General features: G+C 47.0%; 1 protein-coding gene across 4 annotated transcripts in view; it reads left to right on the top strand.

Annotated features, from left to right (window-relative positions):
* Window positions 1-16106, top strand: part of LOC122227036 (BEN domain-containing protein 5) — a 1450833-nt gene extending 1434727 nt beyond the window's left edge. Inside the window, exon 13 of one of the 4 annotated variants that reach the window (XM_042951161.1) lies at window positions 15965-16106. In XM_042951161.1, the coding sequence (XP_042807095.1) occupies window positions 15965-16073 (109 nt within the window). In that variant the 3' untranslated portion in view covers window positions 16074-16106. Of the gene's footprint in view, window positions 1-81; window positions 296-4634; window positions 6001-15920 lie in introns of those variants that run through there. The other 3 variants (XM_042951163.1, XM_042951160.1, XM_042951162.1) reach the window with 3 other exon arrangements.
* Window positions 16107-16372: the final 266 nt, after the last annotated feature.

Below are 16372 nucleotides of genomic sequence, written 5' to 3'. Positions count from 1 at the left end.
AAAGCTTGGTATTGTGCCTGGCAGTCCATAGCTGCTCAATAAATGTTTCTGTCTCCTCTGGCTTCTGGGTTGCAACCCCAGATGTCCAACCAGTTTATCATGGCCTGGCGCAAGTTCCTGGACTCCTCTGGTTGGGCTGGAAGATCTCTCTCAGGGCTACCTTCCACCATGATGTGAGTCCCATGTCTCCACACAGAGTCTACAGAACAACGTACTCTGGCTCATACTGTGTCTCAGATTATTCGCTAATCATCTAGGGTATTTGTGCCCCCCATCCTATTCCTGGTGGATTAAAAACTCCTTCAGGAGGATCATGTCTGTTTCTTCTCTGTGCTTCCACAGTGCCTAGACCGCACTGAGCCTGCATGCTGAGCCTGTATTCATTCCCTCATTCATTCACTCAGGAAAACCAGCACTTTATGCCAGGCCCTGGGGGGAGAGAGGTGCTTGAATGAGTAAGTGATTAGGGCATGACCCTGCCTGCCTTTGAGGAGCTCACCTCTAGAGTAAAGTGCTCAGTTCATTCTTAGAAGTCATTCTTGATTGGTTAAAGTTCTCAAAAATTCAAAGCTTTAGAACACTCAAAAGAATTCATTTACAAGTTAATTTGGGGATTGTCTCTTTCAGGTCCTCTGTCAGCCTGAATAAAATTATTTTGATCCCTTAGACTTCTTCCTAGCTTGTTGCACTGTCGGTGAAATGGTGTTGACACTGGGGGAGACTAGCAATCGTTCAGGCCCTCTTCATAATGCAGATGAGGAAGCTGAGGCCCAGGGGGCACACAGCACTGGTCACAACCAGGACTAGAGCCCCAGCCCCACAACCCCCAGGCTGCTGTTCTCAGCATCAGTTAGCAAAGAGTTCCTCCAGTTGGCCAGGACGTGGGAACCTGAAACTGGATGGAAAGGATGCAAGGAACTCTCGGGGCCCTGGGTTCAACCTTTCACTGGACCTCTTTGCTCTAAGCTTTGGAGCCTCTTTAGAAAAGAGCTGGAGATTCACTCCTCAAAATTACCAGCCTTGAAGACTTGAGGTAAACGTACCCACCCTTAAATTTAAAGCAAAACAAACTCCCTCTCCATCCTCACATCTTACACCCCGGTCTCATCAAACTATGAGTATCACTGAACTCTCAGTTGGTCGGCAGGCCTTGAGAAATGAATTGCCAGGAGGACACAGGCTCTGATTTGGGACTTGAGCTTGTCCCCTTTTTTGGTATTATTTTCCACCCAAGCATCAAATAATATAAGTGGAAGAGTAGTTCTGATTTTAAAGGAAAATTACATGTTTTGACTCAAAATTAATCTTTGTTTTCTCTCATCTCTGTGGATAATCATAATATGTCAGGTTACACCCATGTGCTGGTAGGAGCCTATTGGGTGCCAGGCCACCCTTCAGAGAGGGTCCCTTGGGTGGGTCAGCAGTGTGGGCCCAAAAGCATAGCCTCAGGGATGTGGCCTTGATGACCAAAGCTGAGACCACACACTTCTCTGGACCACAGTAACATAGCTACAGAGCTAAAGCTGAAAAGGTCCCATCAAGGTGGATGAAAATCAGAAAAAATGAACAGGACAGGTGAGCCTCTGTGGGGAGACAGAGCATGAGTGTGGAAGGTGGGCTGGTCTCTGAGTGTGGGGTGGGCTCAGGCTCAGAGACAGGCCGGGAAGGCCGGATCCATGGTGGAGTTTTAATGTGTATGTTGATGGGTGGGAATGATCAGCTATTCAACACACTGGAGCCCACCATGTGCCAGGCTGTGCCCTGGGTGTTAGGGGACATAGAGAGCCCCCACCCATCAGGAGCCTAGATTACAGACAAAGGCATGTAACATGACAAGATACCAAACAGCGTGGGAAAGTGCTCAGCTACATATCAGGGTATACTCCCTCTCAAAAACCTTCCAAGGTTCCCCATTACCTTCAAAGTAATGTTCCAGTTCCTCTTCTTGCTATTCAAAGCTCTGGCTTACAACTTGAGTTTCATTCACAGCTTGCCAGCACACCTCTTCCCCTGTGAGCACCCTCTCCACCCCATCTGCTTCCTACCACTTTACACCTCATGCTTCAGTATGAACAGATCAACTGCGTCCATGCTTCTATGTCTTTGTTCATCCTTTTTTTCCTCTTCCTGGAATGTTCTTCCATTTTGTCTCTAGATGGTGAATTCCTATATACTTTTCAAGTCCAGTGGAAACATCACACCTCTGCTTCACTGTCCCTGTTCTCCACCTTAGACAGACCTGCTTCCTCTTTACTGGATACCTAACTGCATTTTGCACACACCTGTAGCATTGCATGTCCCATAGAGTATTGTCATGGCACTTTGCACGTCTGGCTTCTCCACTAGACAGGTTTCTCTTTAAGGGGCTACGTTGGGTCATTCCTGTATCTTTAGTGCACAGTGCACAGCCTAGCAGGGAGTAAACCCTAAATAAGCCCCAAATGTATGAATTCTAGAATGGTAAAACTGAAGAAGTCCCTAAGAATTATTGACTCAGCCCCTTCACGTTTAGGAAAGAACAGTGACAGCCAACCAGAAATTCCCTTCCTGTCTGGCCAGCATTTGCAGCCAGCAGGACTATCCCAAGAAGGCTTCAGGGAGGAAGTGGGGTTTGAAATTGCTTTTAAAGGACATGTAGCTCTTAAATGGGTGAAACAGAAAAAGGAGAGAGGGTATTCCATGTTGGAGATAGGGTGGAAGGCAGGAGGTGAGGCCTAAAAAGACACATTCTGAGGCAATGACATTCTGATGTTTAGAGCAATGGAGATGGTAAGGAGAAGACCAAAAGTTCATTTTTACTCATCCAACACTCCTCAAGCTCCTAATCCATGCCAGGCCTGAATTTTGCTCAGGAGTTCTAGAGAAAGAGCAAATGCATTAAACTCACAATCTAGTGAGAAAAACAGATAGGAAAAGAACTACCTAGAAAATGGTGTACCAAGGGTGAGGCACAAAGTACTGCAGGAGCCTTGAGGAGGAAGAAGCTTATTTTCTGGGAAGTCTGCTTCCCAAGTGAGTCTGGAGAGGTGGAAGTAGGCATTATAGGAAGAGGAACAGAGGCCCGGATGTATGGGGTATTTGCCTTCCAATGCCTTTTTCTCTCTCTTTGCCCCATCTTCAGTTACAGAAGCTCTTTATCAGTCATTTGCACATTCACACTCCTCCATGGCCACTGCATGCCTTCTCCCATGCCACCATCTACCTAGGGCTGCCCCACTTGTGATTGTACTGAGCTTGCCTCTCCAGGGGAAGTACACCCTCCTTTACCCCCATGAAACCATACCCATCTACTTCTCATGCTCCCTTTGGTATTAAGAACCACAGCCCTCAATGACATATGAATGGCACCCTGTAATTTGCAAAGCTCTCCCCTAACACCCATTTACCAGAGACTATGAGGCAGGAAGGACATGGGCTCTTTTCCCTATTTTAGAAATGAAGAAACAGAAGATAGAGAGAAGGGAGGGGACTTCAAGAGCACATTGCCTGTAAACAACATTACAAGCGTGTACTCTGGGTTGTAAATGGGTCCTGAGGCCTAGGAGTATCTCATCCATGCTAGACAGCTTTGGCAGGTTAGCTGGGTCCTGCAGTGAGTGGAATTTCCAACAGCGAGGCCTCCTGGTCGGGGAGAGATGTTGGGGCAAGGTGTCCCTTTTGTGTACTGCCACCTTTTACATTTTTACCTTATTCATGACTCCTCAACAATGAAGGAAAATGGGTACCCCAAGGTCAGAGTGTGAGGGGCTCCAGAAAGTTGCTTCTTCAGTCCTAACTCAAACAGCCCAAGAGAGATTCCGTATGTATGGCGTTCACCACTTTCTTTTCGTGCTTTATAATTCTTATTATTTTGTGTATTTTGTGCAACTGTCTCCTTTACTAAATTGTAAGCAACTTGATGACAACATCAATGTCTGACTCATCTTTGTCGTCTCCGGAGGCCATGGGACCATACCTAATATCCAGCACCATGACTTTGTAAATTACAGCAGGCAAAGAGAGACTGCCGTAGGTACATTTACTCATATCATTTCACCTCACAACAGCCCTGCAAGATTGCAATATTTTATCCCCATTTTACAAATAAAGCCCATAGAGGTTAAATAATTTTCCCAAGATAACACCTCTCATACATAGCCGACCTGGGAACTCTGGTGAGTTCTTCCTGGCTCTAAAGCCTACCCTTTCCACTGCAAACAAATCTTAGTCCAATACATGAATGAATGGCACATCAGCTCATCAGCCAACAGCATAACAAACAAGGTCCTATATGAGGGAAAATGCAAAAATGGATAAAACTTGGTCCCTGTCTGCAAAGGAGCTCATAGTCTAGCAGGTGAGCCTAACAGAGAGAAGGCAGGTACTGAAGAGTAGTGTTAAGGGCATTGTGTTGGGTGCTCGGTCCTGAGACTCAAGTATGCATCCATCCATCTAGCAGTCCTTTGTTGAGTTTTGATGCCTGCTTTGAACCAGACCCTGGGTTGGGTTTCTGGGACACAGAGAAGAGGAAGACAAGCCACTGCTCCCAGGAAGTCAAAATTCAGTGGGGGAGATAGACACGCACAGAAAAGACTTCAATCTGGTGTATATATGTGCTGTCTTTCTTCTCTCTTTCTGTTATCTCCTCTTTGCAGGAAAGAAAAGCCCCCTCCCTACAAGTACACACTCACGCGGGGCCCAGCCAGGAACCACCCCAACGGCAAAGGGGACAAGAAGAGCTCAGTGAACCACAAAGACCCTTCAAACTCTTTTTAAGGACATGGAGTCCAGGGAGGTCTTGTGGAGGCAGGAGCATGCATTTTCTGCTGGGGCATGAAATTAATCACCCTTCTCTAATTTCCAAAATAAGGAGTGTGAGATAATGAATATGCTAGGGAAAGGGAAGGAAAATATGAGAAATTTCATCATCAGTTTTCCCTTTTACCAATGGAAAATCAATTGTGGGACTTCAGCGTAAGGCTCAGGAACAAAATAGGAGGCTCAAACCACGCAAGTACAGATGCTATTTTCCACAACACAGAGATCCTCACAGGAAGAGGAAAAGCTACACACCCCTTTTGAGAGGTTTGTCACATCTCAGGTCAGTCCTTTTGAAGCCCCTTTACCTTTTAAAGTTGTAGAGCCACTTTGGGACTAGGTGACGGTTGTTTACAGTTTTAGAAGTGCACTGTCCGTGCTCACTGATCCAAAACACCATCAACAACACATACAACCCAAAGACGAATGTACTGCTGGGAACAATGGGACAGAATTTTTGAAATCGCAGCGGTCTGAGGCATATTGTCACTGTGCCTATCAGCTGCATGCATTTCCCAATGACCTGGGGAGCTTAACTGAAACCTTAGCTCCAAAGACAAAAAGTATTGGTCACTGCTTCCAAAAGGTCTATCATGGTTCACATCGCCAGATTCCAGTGTCACACCTGGCCACTGAAGACGTGGGCATGGATACTCTGCGATGGGGGGAGGCTGGTCGCCAGGTAAAGGAGATATAGAAGGCAAGAGAATGCCCCCTCCCCCACCCCCCGCCAAAGCAAGGGGATGATAAAATAAATCAGCAGCAGTAGCAATTCCCAAGGTGGGAAAGCTAAATCTTGTGCATTTTTCTAAAGAGTAAAGTGCCTTTGTATGATGAATGGGTCCAGGGGAGTCTTCTCCCTTCCTGTCTGTGAAGCAGCAGGCTGAGTCACCATGACAGCCTGCTAATTAAAATGACCTCCCGGAAATGAGGATTTGGAGATAGGGAGAGGAAGGGAGGCTCAAGAGAGATAGGGCCTTTAGCACAAAGCTCCAGTTAAGCATTCTTTTGCTTTGGGTTGGAGATTTTTAAAGTTTGTTGCAAAAATGGAAAGCAAAGCTTATTCTCTCTTTGCTTATTGGTTTTCAGAAATGATAACAAAGAACCACATGTTAGTTGGCTACAAATGTTGTGTTGTATATACAGCTTCTCCTCTGGGTTCTTATTGTCCAGAGGGACACAAATAAAGTGGTTTATGCAGCTCTTCTGTTGCTCTGAACGTTCTTGGCGCCCTTCCCTTTAGGTCTTCCACTCCCGCAAGAACCAGCCAGCCAATCCATTCTGGTGTAACTCGCACTTTGCTGTCAGGGTCTCTGTCACCAGGATGAGGATGAACAGTCAAGACTTGAATTTCCAGCAGTTCCTGTGTCAGAGTCCTGGGGAGTTTAGCTGAGTGCAACCAGCTCAATGTGAGCCAAGAGCATGGCAGGTCTTTCAGAAATGACAGCGTCTCTGGAGACAGCATGAACAGAGGCAGGCTGCAGAAAATAGGCATGGTGACAGTCCAGATCTATTTTTCCTGGTCAGACTGTTTCCATAATGTTGTGGCCATATTTAGGCCCCCCACTTTTTAAAAACTGCATTCATTAATTGGATCACAGGCCTCACAACCCCAGGCATGCTGGCGGGCTAAAACTCTCGGATCTGACTCTGAATCCAAACCCTGTTTCTGTCTTTTAACATCTGTGTGATCTTGGGCAAGCTATTTTATCTGTCTGAATCTTAGTTTCCTCACCTGTAAGACGGTAACAGCGAGACCTGCCGTATTACAGTTGTTACGTAGGTTTAACAAACTGAGGGCTGGGAAGTGTCAGCAAGGGTGGTCAATAAGTGACAGCTGTATTATTTGGGATATGACCAAGATGGTGAGGTGTCTGCACATGATTTCCCATTGAAAACAGATGAGGGGATGAGCTGTTTATCCCTGAGATGAAAAATAAGAGGGAGCGGAAGTAGGAAAGTGAGATCACAATGTCCAAAAAGCTGAAAGAACATCTTGGACATTCTTTTTGTCCAAAAGAAACAAACCTGTTCTGTGTTGCCAAAGGTAAGAACCAAATCCAGGGAGGTAGTCTCAATAAGACAGATGTCAGCTCAAAATATGAGGAAAACTTTCTAGCGAATAGTTTCTGGCCAATGGATGGGCTTTGTAGGGAGACGGCAAGCTCCCCGTTATCAGATGTGTGCAAACAGTCTTAATGAACATCTTTCGTGGAAGAAATGGAAGGGGCTCCTTCCCTGGGAGGATGCTGGATGCTCTGTGGCATCATCTCCTGGTCTATAATTCTGGAGGGCAATGGCATGAGGCAGGTGGTTACATTCTTGATGTCAAAGAATGGAGTTTACAGTATAAAAAGTATCATCTAATGCTAAACAAATGATATTAAATGTCTCTGAATTACAGCACATGGACCCTGCTAACATTTAGAATTCCTTAAGAGGGAAAAATGCATAGCTATGAGGCAGACTGTAGGATATGTTTGCAATAGGATTACTGCTTCTTTCCATTGGTGGAGCAGAGAGGAAAGGGCTATCCAAGAGACCAGGGGGTGCCAGTGGACCTCCCTGTGACCTTGGCCTGTTCAGCAACTCCCAGCTTTCTTGGACCAAGTTATAACTATGGTCTCACGTTACACAGGAAGGTTTTCAGCAAGGAGATAGAAGACAGCAGCCATCTGGCAGGTGAATCAGCCAGAAGCTACTAGCTGCCCCAGCCCCAGCAGGGGGCGCTCCAGCCTCTCTTCTTGCCTGCTCACCCTCATCTCTGCATCCAGACACAAGTGGGTAGAAAGGGCTACCGACCCAGTGTTCTGAGTAAAGAGAGATATCTCTGCCAAAAGGAAGGGTGGAGAGGGAGAGACATACTGGTCTTCTACCTGGCCCTCACACATTTTTCCATGAACACGGCCAACTTTGTTATCCTCTAGACCGAGGCTCAGAGACAGGACTAAAGGTCTATTTATTGTCAAAAGCTATGGTAGGCAAGCCAGAGGCCACCCAGATTCATTGTGCAGAAGCTCACAGCAGATGCTGAGTCACCTGCCTCTGGTGACAATGCCCGCGGCAGGAGGGGACCTTTAGCTCACAGATTTCCCGGTTGCCTTTGGGGCAGGGGCACGGGATGAGCTTGAGTCCTTTCCAATGATAAATGACATACCTAAGACCTACGTAAGAGGACTCTGGCTCATTTTCCTAAGTAGTAAGAGTAATGCCAACCATGGAAGTCTGGAGTGATTAACATTCATTGAGCCTCAATTCATACACCTGCCGAGTATTTATTGGGCATTTGCTGTGTGCTACACATTGTGCTAGATGCCTTTGCATCCATTGTCTTATTTAATTTTCCCAATGGTCCCTTGAGGTATCATTTTTTCACTTTGCCCAGGTGAGAAAATTGAGGCTCCTAAAAGTAAAATCCTTTGTTGCCATTCATCTTGGCTAGTGAAAATCTGGATTCAAAACCAGCTCCCTTTCTACTGCTCTATACTGGGCCCTCTCCATTGGTCTCTAGGGAAAATCAGGTCAAAACAGGAGAACAGGTGGAAGCAGAATAACAAGTGACCAGTGGCATCACTTAGATGTAGCAGGGAATGGGGAGAGAGGCAGGAAATACGTAAGTTTCTAGGTTGGGTGTATGAGTAAGAATTCCAGGACTTTTTAGCACCTGTTGCTGAAACCTTGTCTTCTTCCTGTCTCTCACTCCCACACACCTGCCTGAGTTCGTGCTGAGCACACCCAACAAGGTAGGGTTTGGGCAAGTGGCCCATTTATCACTTGACATGCAGAGACTTCTATATCTCCCAGGGCTTCTGGAAGCTCAGCTAGGTAGTCGTTGCAGGACCCATCCAGGCACCCTCTGGGTTACTAACCCCATGCAGATAATCTCCTTTCTTCTGGAGTGTGTGAGCTGACCCTACAGTGTCCCCCAATTGTTGTTCAGAAATCTTTCACTGAGTCCTGCCTCCTGAGCATTTTAAGGGCACCAAGAGTAGAGATCCTTTCCTCATGACTCAGCTTAGCCAGAGGGGCACCAGAGCAGACAGAAGAAGGGAGACGTTATAATGTCATAAGAGCAGCCTGGGTTTAAAAACTCAGATAAACCAAATGTGAATCCCAGCTCTTCTATTAACTAGCTGTATGGCTTTGGGAAAAGAATTTAACCTCTTTAAGCCCTGGGAAGAATAATCTAACCCCCCTAGTTATTGTGGGGATTAATGTAATGAAATCTATGTACAACAGAATGTCTGTAGTTAATACTGTATTGTGCACCTAGACATTTGTTAAGACAGTAGAGCTCATGCTAAGTTCTTATAGCAACAGTAACAACAACAACAAAAACAAAAAACAACAAAAAAGAGGCACAAGGAAACTTTTAAAGGCAATGGACATGTCCATTACTTTGATTGGAGCTGGTATCACAGATGCTTGCATATGTTCAAACTCATCAAATAGTATACATTAAATTTGTGCAGTTTTTATATATCAATTATACCTCAGTGAGAGTTGTCTAAAAACTATAATAACATCTATAAAATATCTGGCATAGAGTAGAACTCTTTCCCCAAAACACCTCCATCCCTATTTGCCCCTTACTTGCTTGCTAAGGTTGAAAACCCCTTCTCTTGGAGCCGAAAATTCTGTTTATGCTCCACTGACAAACAGACAGGGGTAAAAATTCTTCCTGAGTAGAGGACAGGGGTGAGAGAAGTGTCCAGAAAAGTGACAGTCACGCTGAGGGATCAGCGTCAGGCCACGGACCTAGGTTTTATTCGTCATCGTGGCTTCAGCATTAACAGAGATCATGCACCAGGGGCTGTGCTCACTGAGTGTGGAATGAACGAATGTTGGGAGTGGGGTAGTGGCAAAGGCCCTGAACCCGTGAGGAAGAGGAGAGAGGCTTTGTAAGTTGGGGCTCTGAAAAGAGGGGAAGATAGTGTTGGGCACAACAGTCCCAAACCTGAATTGAGGCAGGACTGGCAAAACTAAAAAGAGAAAAGAGTATAGGTTCTGCAAGGTATCTTGTTTTATTAAAATAACAAAAGATTTTTAGCAGGATGTATTAGAGGCCCTTTCTGTGTTGTCTGTGATTTGCACGCACCTTCTCAGGGATGGTCTCTGAAGTTCACACCGATGTGCTGTGCTGGCTGCAACTCAGACCTCCCTGAGCATTCTCCCCTCTGTTAGCTCTTCCCGCTGTCACCCAGCTCCCGGCACTTGCGGTAAGCACAGGGCTTACTCCCCATCTTGCAGATGAAGAAACAGATCAGTGCAGTAAAGTCCCCTGACTGTGGTCCACAGCTGGGAAATAAGTAGGACAGGGCCAAGGCAGCAGCCCGCCTCTGCCACACCCCACTGTCCTTTGGTTCAATGCCAAACCTCAGTGCTAAGCCTGGCCAGTTCAGAAAGTTATCCTTGTGACGCCTCTTCTAGCTCCTTGATGCTCAGAATTTGCTTGTCCCCAAAGACCTGGGATCTATTTTTGGCTGACCTTATGTCAATCTTAAATCCAAATCTGCTTCTCTCCCTGGCATCGTCTGTCTGGGTTGTCTTCTCCCACCTAGTCGCCCCAGCCAAAAGCCTTGCCATTGGCTTAACTCCCTTCTTTTCCTCTCCCCGCGCAGCCAGCCAGGCTCCAAAGCCCGCTGCTTCTGCCTCTATGATATGTCTGCCTGCAAGCGGTGTAAGGGAGTGACTCTGGAGTCCCTAGACTTGAGATTTAATCTCAGCTCCACCACTTGCAATTTTTGCCTTGTGAGTCATTTAAAGCAGTTTACTTTCCTCATCATTAAAATGGAGAAACACTTGCGACAGGCTTGCTGTGCATCTTCCTTCCACTCCCCTTGCCTTCCCATTCACTCCCTCCCGTTCACTCCCGCCATCATGTCCTACCTGAATTGCTGTAACAGCCCCTCTTTCCCCATCCTGCCTCCCGATGCTGTCCTGCTAACTTCCTCACTCTCTCTCCAGAGGTGCTTACAGGATCTCTATAAAATGTGACCCCACGTTTGTGGCACCTCTTTCAGATCAATTGTCTAAGTCAGGAACCTGGATGTCATCCTAATTTTGTGCCTCTCAACCTCCCTTCTGATCAGCTGCCACATCCTGATGGTTCAGTCTGTTCAGTGTCTCTCAGATCCATCCACCATTTCTACTCTTCTTAACTAAAGAAAATTCTTCTCATCATTCAAGACTTAGCTCAGATATCCCAGCTCCGTGGCATCCACCCCAGTCCCCTCAGTTGGAAACAAGTCCCTCCTTTCCTTGTGTCCCCAGCACTTATGTCTCTATTTATCAGTTATTGCACTACCACGACTCTCCTCTCCCCCAGTATCGTTTCATTTCTTAGAGAGCAGAGATTGGGTTTTTCTCATCTCTGTACCCCTTGTAGCGCCTACCACAGCTCCAGACACATCAGAGGCACTCAGTGTGAGTGTAGCAGAATAAAAGAGAGAACGAGTCTCAGATCCCAAACACCATCCTGAGCGTCTCCTCATAACTGGATCCTGATTACAGACTCCTCTTCCCAAAGCACTGAGCTCTTGGAGACGTTCCGCTGCTGAGACTTCCTCCGTGGCTCCCTTTACCTGTGGGACAGGGTTCCAACTCAGCACGAAGGGTGGCGTGGTGTGGTGGAGTGAGTGCTTTGGACCTGGAGTCCTGGACAGTCTTCAAGGCCACACTCACTGCGGGAAGATGGAGGAAATAGATTTGCTTCCTCTCTAGTCCTTTCTTGATGGCCAGATTCTTGTTCAGAGCTCAAGGCAATTGGACCATTTTTTCTTACAGCAACAAAGACAACTATTGTTGCTGCTGCTACTGCTGTCACTACTACCACCATCTACTACTACTGCTACTACTACTACCACCACCACCACCACACCGCTACTGCTGCTGCTGCTGTTACTACCACCATCTACTACTACTACTGCTACTACCACTAGTACTACTGCTGCTACAACTACTACTACCACCACCATCTACTATTACTACTACTGCTACTACCACCACCACCACTACTGCTGCTACTACCACCACCACCACTACACCGCTGCTGCTGCTGCTGCTGCTGCTACCACCATCTACTACTACTGCTACTACCACTAGTACTACTGATGCTACAACTACTACTACCACCACTACTACTGTTGCTGCTGCTACTACTACCACCATCATCTACTATTACTACTACTGCTACTACCACCACCACCACTACTGCTGCTACTACCACCATCTACTACTACCACCATCCACTACTACTGCTGCTACTACTACCACCACCACTACCACCACCAGCACCACACCGCTGCTGCTGCTCCTGCTGCTACTACCACCATCTACTACTACTACTACTACCACTAGTACTACTGCTGCTACAACTACTACTACCACCACCACTACCACTACTGCCGCTGCTACTACTACTAACACCATCTACTACTACTACTGCTACAACCACCACCACCAGTACTGCTGCTACTACCACCATCTACTACTACTGCTACTACTACTACCACCACCACCACACCACTACTGCTGCTACTACCACCACTACTGCTGCTGCTACAACCATCTACTACTACCATCATCTACTACTACCACCAACACTACCACCACCACCACCACCACCACCCCGCTACTGCTGCTGCTGCTACTGCTACTACCACCATCTACTACTACTACTGCTACTACCACTAGTACTACTACTACTACCACCATTACCACCACCACCACCAACACCACCGCTGCTGCTGCTGCTCCTGCTACTATTGGTGCTGCTACTCCTACTACTGCTACTACTATTCTTGTTCACCTACTACTACTGCGATAACTACTACTATGATGACGACTGTGACTACCACCCCCACCACCACTGCAACTACTGCCGCGGCCGATCTACGGCGAGGGCTCCTGTCTCTGCTGCCGCTGCTCTGCCCTTCCCGAGCACCCGCTCAGTCCCAGGCCCTGCACGGTTGCTTTGTCTTCCGCGGTCTCACAACAACTCCCAGGAGCAGCTCAGGAGGTGAAGGAATCTGGCCGCGGAAGTGGCAGCACCTGGATGTCACCAGCCTCCGGGGCTTCTGTTCTTTCCATTTTCCCTCCACCTTTTTGTGTGCTGTCCCAAGACTGGCAAGACAATGGATATTTAATTATGTAAAGCGTTGGTTTATAAAAAGCCTCCGGGAGCTCACTGGCTTGTGTTTGTTCCTGTCGTGGCCTCCTTTTGCCTATTCCTCTGAGCCCAGCTCTAGCATTCTCCTCCGTAGCTGGATGCCCCTGCGTGTCCTCCAGGCCGGAGTCTCTTCATTTGAACAACTGCCGAAGTGTCTTAACAGGCAGAGGGGGAGCTACCCTTGGACTTGTAATGGCAGGAGAGATGTCGGCCTGGGGTGGTAGAGAGGAGGCCTAGCCCCTCTGTTAGCACACCCCTGACCCTATTCCTGCATTAAAAAGCAGGGACTGGTCACCAGCAACAAGCATTTGTCCTTCTAAATATCCCAAAGACTTCCTCTCCCTCCACCCCAACCCACTCCCCACCCCCAGAAATCAAACTGTAAAGTCAGAAGGCTTTAAAGACACAGCCATTAGGAAACCGGTTCTGCTCCCAGCTCTGGTACTGTCTGGCCGTGTGACTTTACATAAACGTCTTGCCCTGTCTTGAGTTATCCAGGAGCTTCGACTGGTTTCAGTTTCGTATTCTTTGATACAGGAGCATAGTCCTCAATCAACCTACCCCTGGGTATTGTGAGGATCCGGACAGGATGAATGGGAAAGTACAGTACTGTGAAAAAAATATTTCCTACTATTTTCTCCCCTTCTAAGAACTAACATCTTGTAAAGTTTCCCTCTTGGTCTATGCCTTGCCTTTGACCTGGGTCATCCTGCCATTCATTCATCCAACAAAATATACCAAACATGTTATGTTTGCCAGTCATTTCCCATTCCTCTGCAGCCCTGATGCCTACCTATCCTTCAAGACTCCTCCTCCAGGAAGTCTTCCCTGATCTTCCAACTCTCATAGATAACTCTTCCTCTGAGCTGCTAGAGAACTATTGTCTAAACATCTCATCTGGCACTTAGTAATAGCTTTGTATTTCACTTTTCTTGTGTATCAGCTCTATCTTCCCAGCTCAACTTTGCATTGTTCTTGGGGTCTCACTCGCTCAGGTCCCAAGGCCAAGCACAAGGCCAGGCAGAGAGTGACCCTTCCCTGAGAGTTTGCAGTATGCTGTTGCTGCTGCTGCTGCTGGGAATGAAGCTGGGGGTGGCTTCTCTGAGCAGAACATTTCTGTAAGGCTGATGCCCACCCCTTCTCCCTTCCTCTAGAAGTTCGTAAATAAGGGCAAGCCCTGACACCTCCGGGCAGAGTGGAACAAACCTAGCTTACAGGCCCATACAGGAAACTGTCGGACTTTAAGGCTAAGGGCATCCATGAGAAAGAGAAAAAGAAAGAGGGATGGGGAGAGGCTGGGAGAGGTGAAAGAGAGAAATCAATTATGTAGGATTTGAGAGAGAGAGAGAGAGAGTACTTATATATTTACATGGTGTGTAAGGCTTTTATAACTTTTTAATGTTTGGGTATGAAAATGCATGGTTTTTCATAGTTGTGAATGTTTATGCGTGCTTTACTGAATATAAGTGACATATCATTGCAGATTCTAAGCACATTTTTACATCAACTCCTACTCAGAGGTCCTAGGTTAAGTTTTTGTTTGAAATTCTATCTAATCTCTCAACATTTCATTCATATTAATGGGTCACTGCCTATGCCCAGCCTCCCTGGGACTGTGCCCAGCAGGATGTCAAGGCCACCTTTCCTTCCCAGTCACAGGGAAGGCTGATGTGGATCCCAGCCAGGCCAGTCCCTGGGGTGGGAAGCTCGCCAAGATCCCTTTGCCTGACCCTGTCAGGGGGTGAGCTCATGGTTAGATCTCTTCCCTGTATCTCAGCCTTGGTGTTCCTGTTTCTCTCTTTCTCCTTCTTCAGGCCAGCCTTGATTAAAGGTAAACAAAACAAAACAACGCTGGTGTGGTGTGGTGTTAGGAAGGAAGAGGCTGCTCCCTTAACTCCCCGCTCCCGGCACCTCTCCAAATTTCTCCCAGACTGCTGAATGCTGTGGCTCCAGCACGCTTGTTTCTGTTCCATTTTAGAAGCACTCACTGAGGGTCTGCTCTAAGCAGAGCTGAATACTGAGTGGTGGTCCGAATGGAGGTACACAGCTGTGAAATAAATACTTCATTGCTCTGGCCCATAGAGCAGCTCCAGGAGGCTGGAGACTCTGACTTTGTTGAAATGCAAATACGCAGGATGGGGACTTTCCTGCATGAAGCCTCGTTCATCACGCATGCCTAAATTCATTCTTTAGTAAAGTTTAACATTTATTCTTTCATTCTTTTGTCCATTCATTCATTCATTCATTCACCCTTAGGCAGGCCAAGTGGTTTGTTAGAAACCTAGAAACCTGGATTCAAGCCTGAGTTAGCGGCCGTCATCTTTGCCCTCTGAGCCTCAATCTTACCTGTGGAATGGAATGAAAGAATGATTTCTGGGGAGCCTGGGTGGCTCAGTCAGTTAAGCGTTTGACTCTTGATCTCAGCCCAGGTCTTGAGCTCAGGTCTTGAGTTCAAGCCCCACGTTGGGCTCCGCAATGGGCATGGAGCCTACATTTAAAAAAGAAAAAAAAAAAAAGGACTGATTGCTCTTCCTGATTCACAGGATTACATTCAGGAACTTCAGGGGAAATGGCTGTAGTGAACATCTTCTGTATACAGCCATTCTACATACAATAGGAGGGGAGGAGGGCAAGGGACTTTGAAATGATGCATTAGATAGAGCCAGAAATGGAAGCAAAAAATATCTAATTCCAGTCCCCTAGCATTTACACACCTTTAGAAAAGTCACTCTCCCTCTCTAAGCCTGTTTGCCCATCTATAAAATGAGCCTGTTGAAGTAGACGATCACTGAGGAGTTTTGCCATTTGGGGGGTTCTAGGAACTCCTCCTCCTAATCCAATCTCCTACCCTGAAAGATGGTCTCATAGTGACCTTGGAAACACATCAAGTTGCTAGATACTAATGCTATAGGCAGGATGTCTAGGTAGTAAATCTTCATACTTGACTCAGCAGCATGGTGGTGATGCCGGCTTCCCAAAGATTCTCTCTGCCCTCAGACCTGATGCTGAACCAGACACCTCTGGAGAGATGAGACCAGCGGGTGACACGGCAAACCTTGCATACAGAAGGTGCAGTGCTGCGGACCTAATTAACATCACCGTGTAATAGACACCATGGAGCACGCTTGAGCTGCCTGACAGAATAAATAAAGCAATGCTTTATCTTAAGTCTTGGTTAACAGTGAGTAACAGACTTGTGCATTATTTACTACACTTCACTGCACAGACCTGCTATGGCGGCCCTAGACCCCGTGAGAAGGCACACCCTGATTTCAAGGGTGTGCATTATAAATTGCTTGCCAAGCAACTGGAGTATTGGGACCCTGCGGGTGTTGTAATAGACCTGTGTGAAGAGGTGGGCACAAGAGTGTGGCTCTGGTGTCTGACAGATCTGGCTATCAGCTC

Source organism: Panthera leo, chromosome C1, assembly GCF_018350215.1.
Source record: "Panthera leo isolate Ple1 chromosome C1, P.leo_Ple1_pat1.1, whole genome shotgun sequence".
Classification (NCBI taxonomy): domain Eukaryota; kingdom Metazoa; phylum Chordata; class Mammalia; order Carnivora; family Felidae; genus Panthera; species Panthera leo.
Note: the sequence above shows the minus strand (reverse complement) of the source record. Positions and strands in the feature narration are given on the sequence as shown.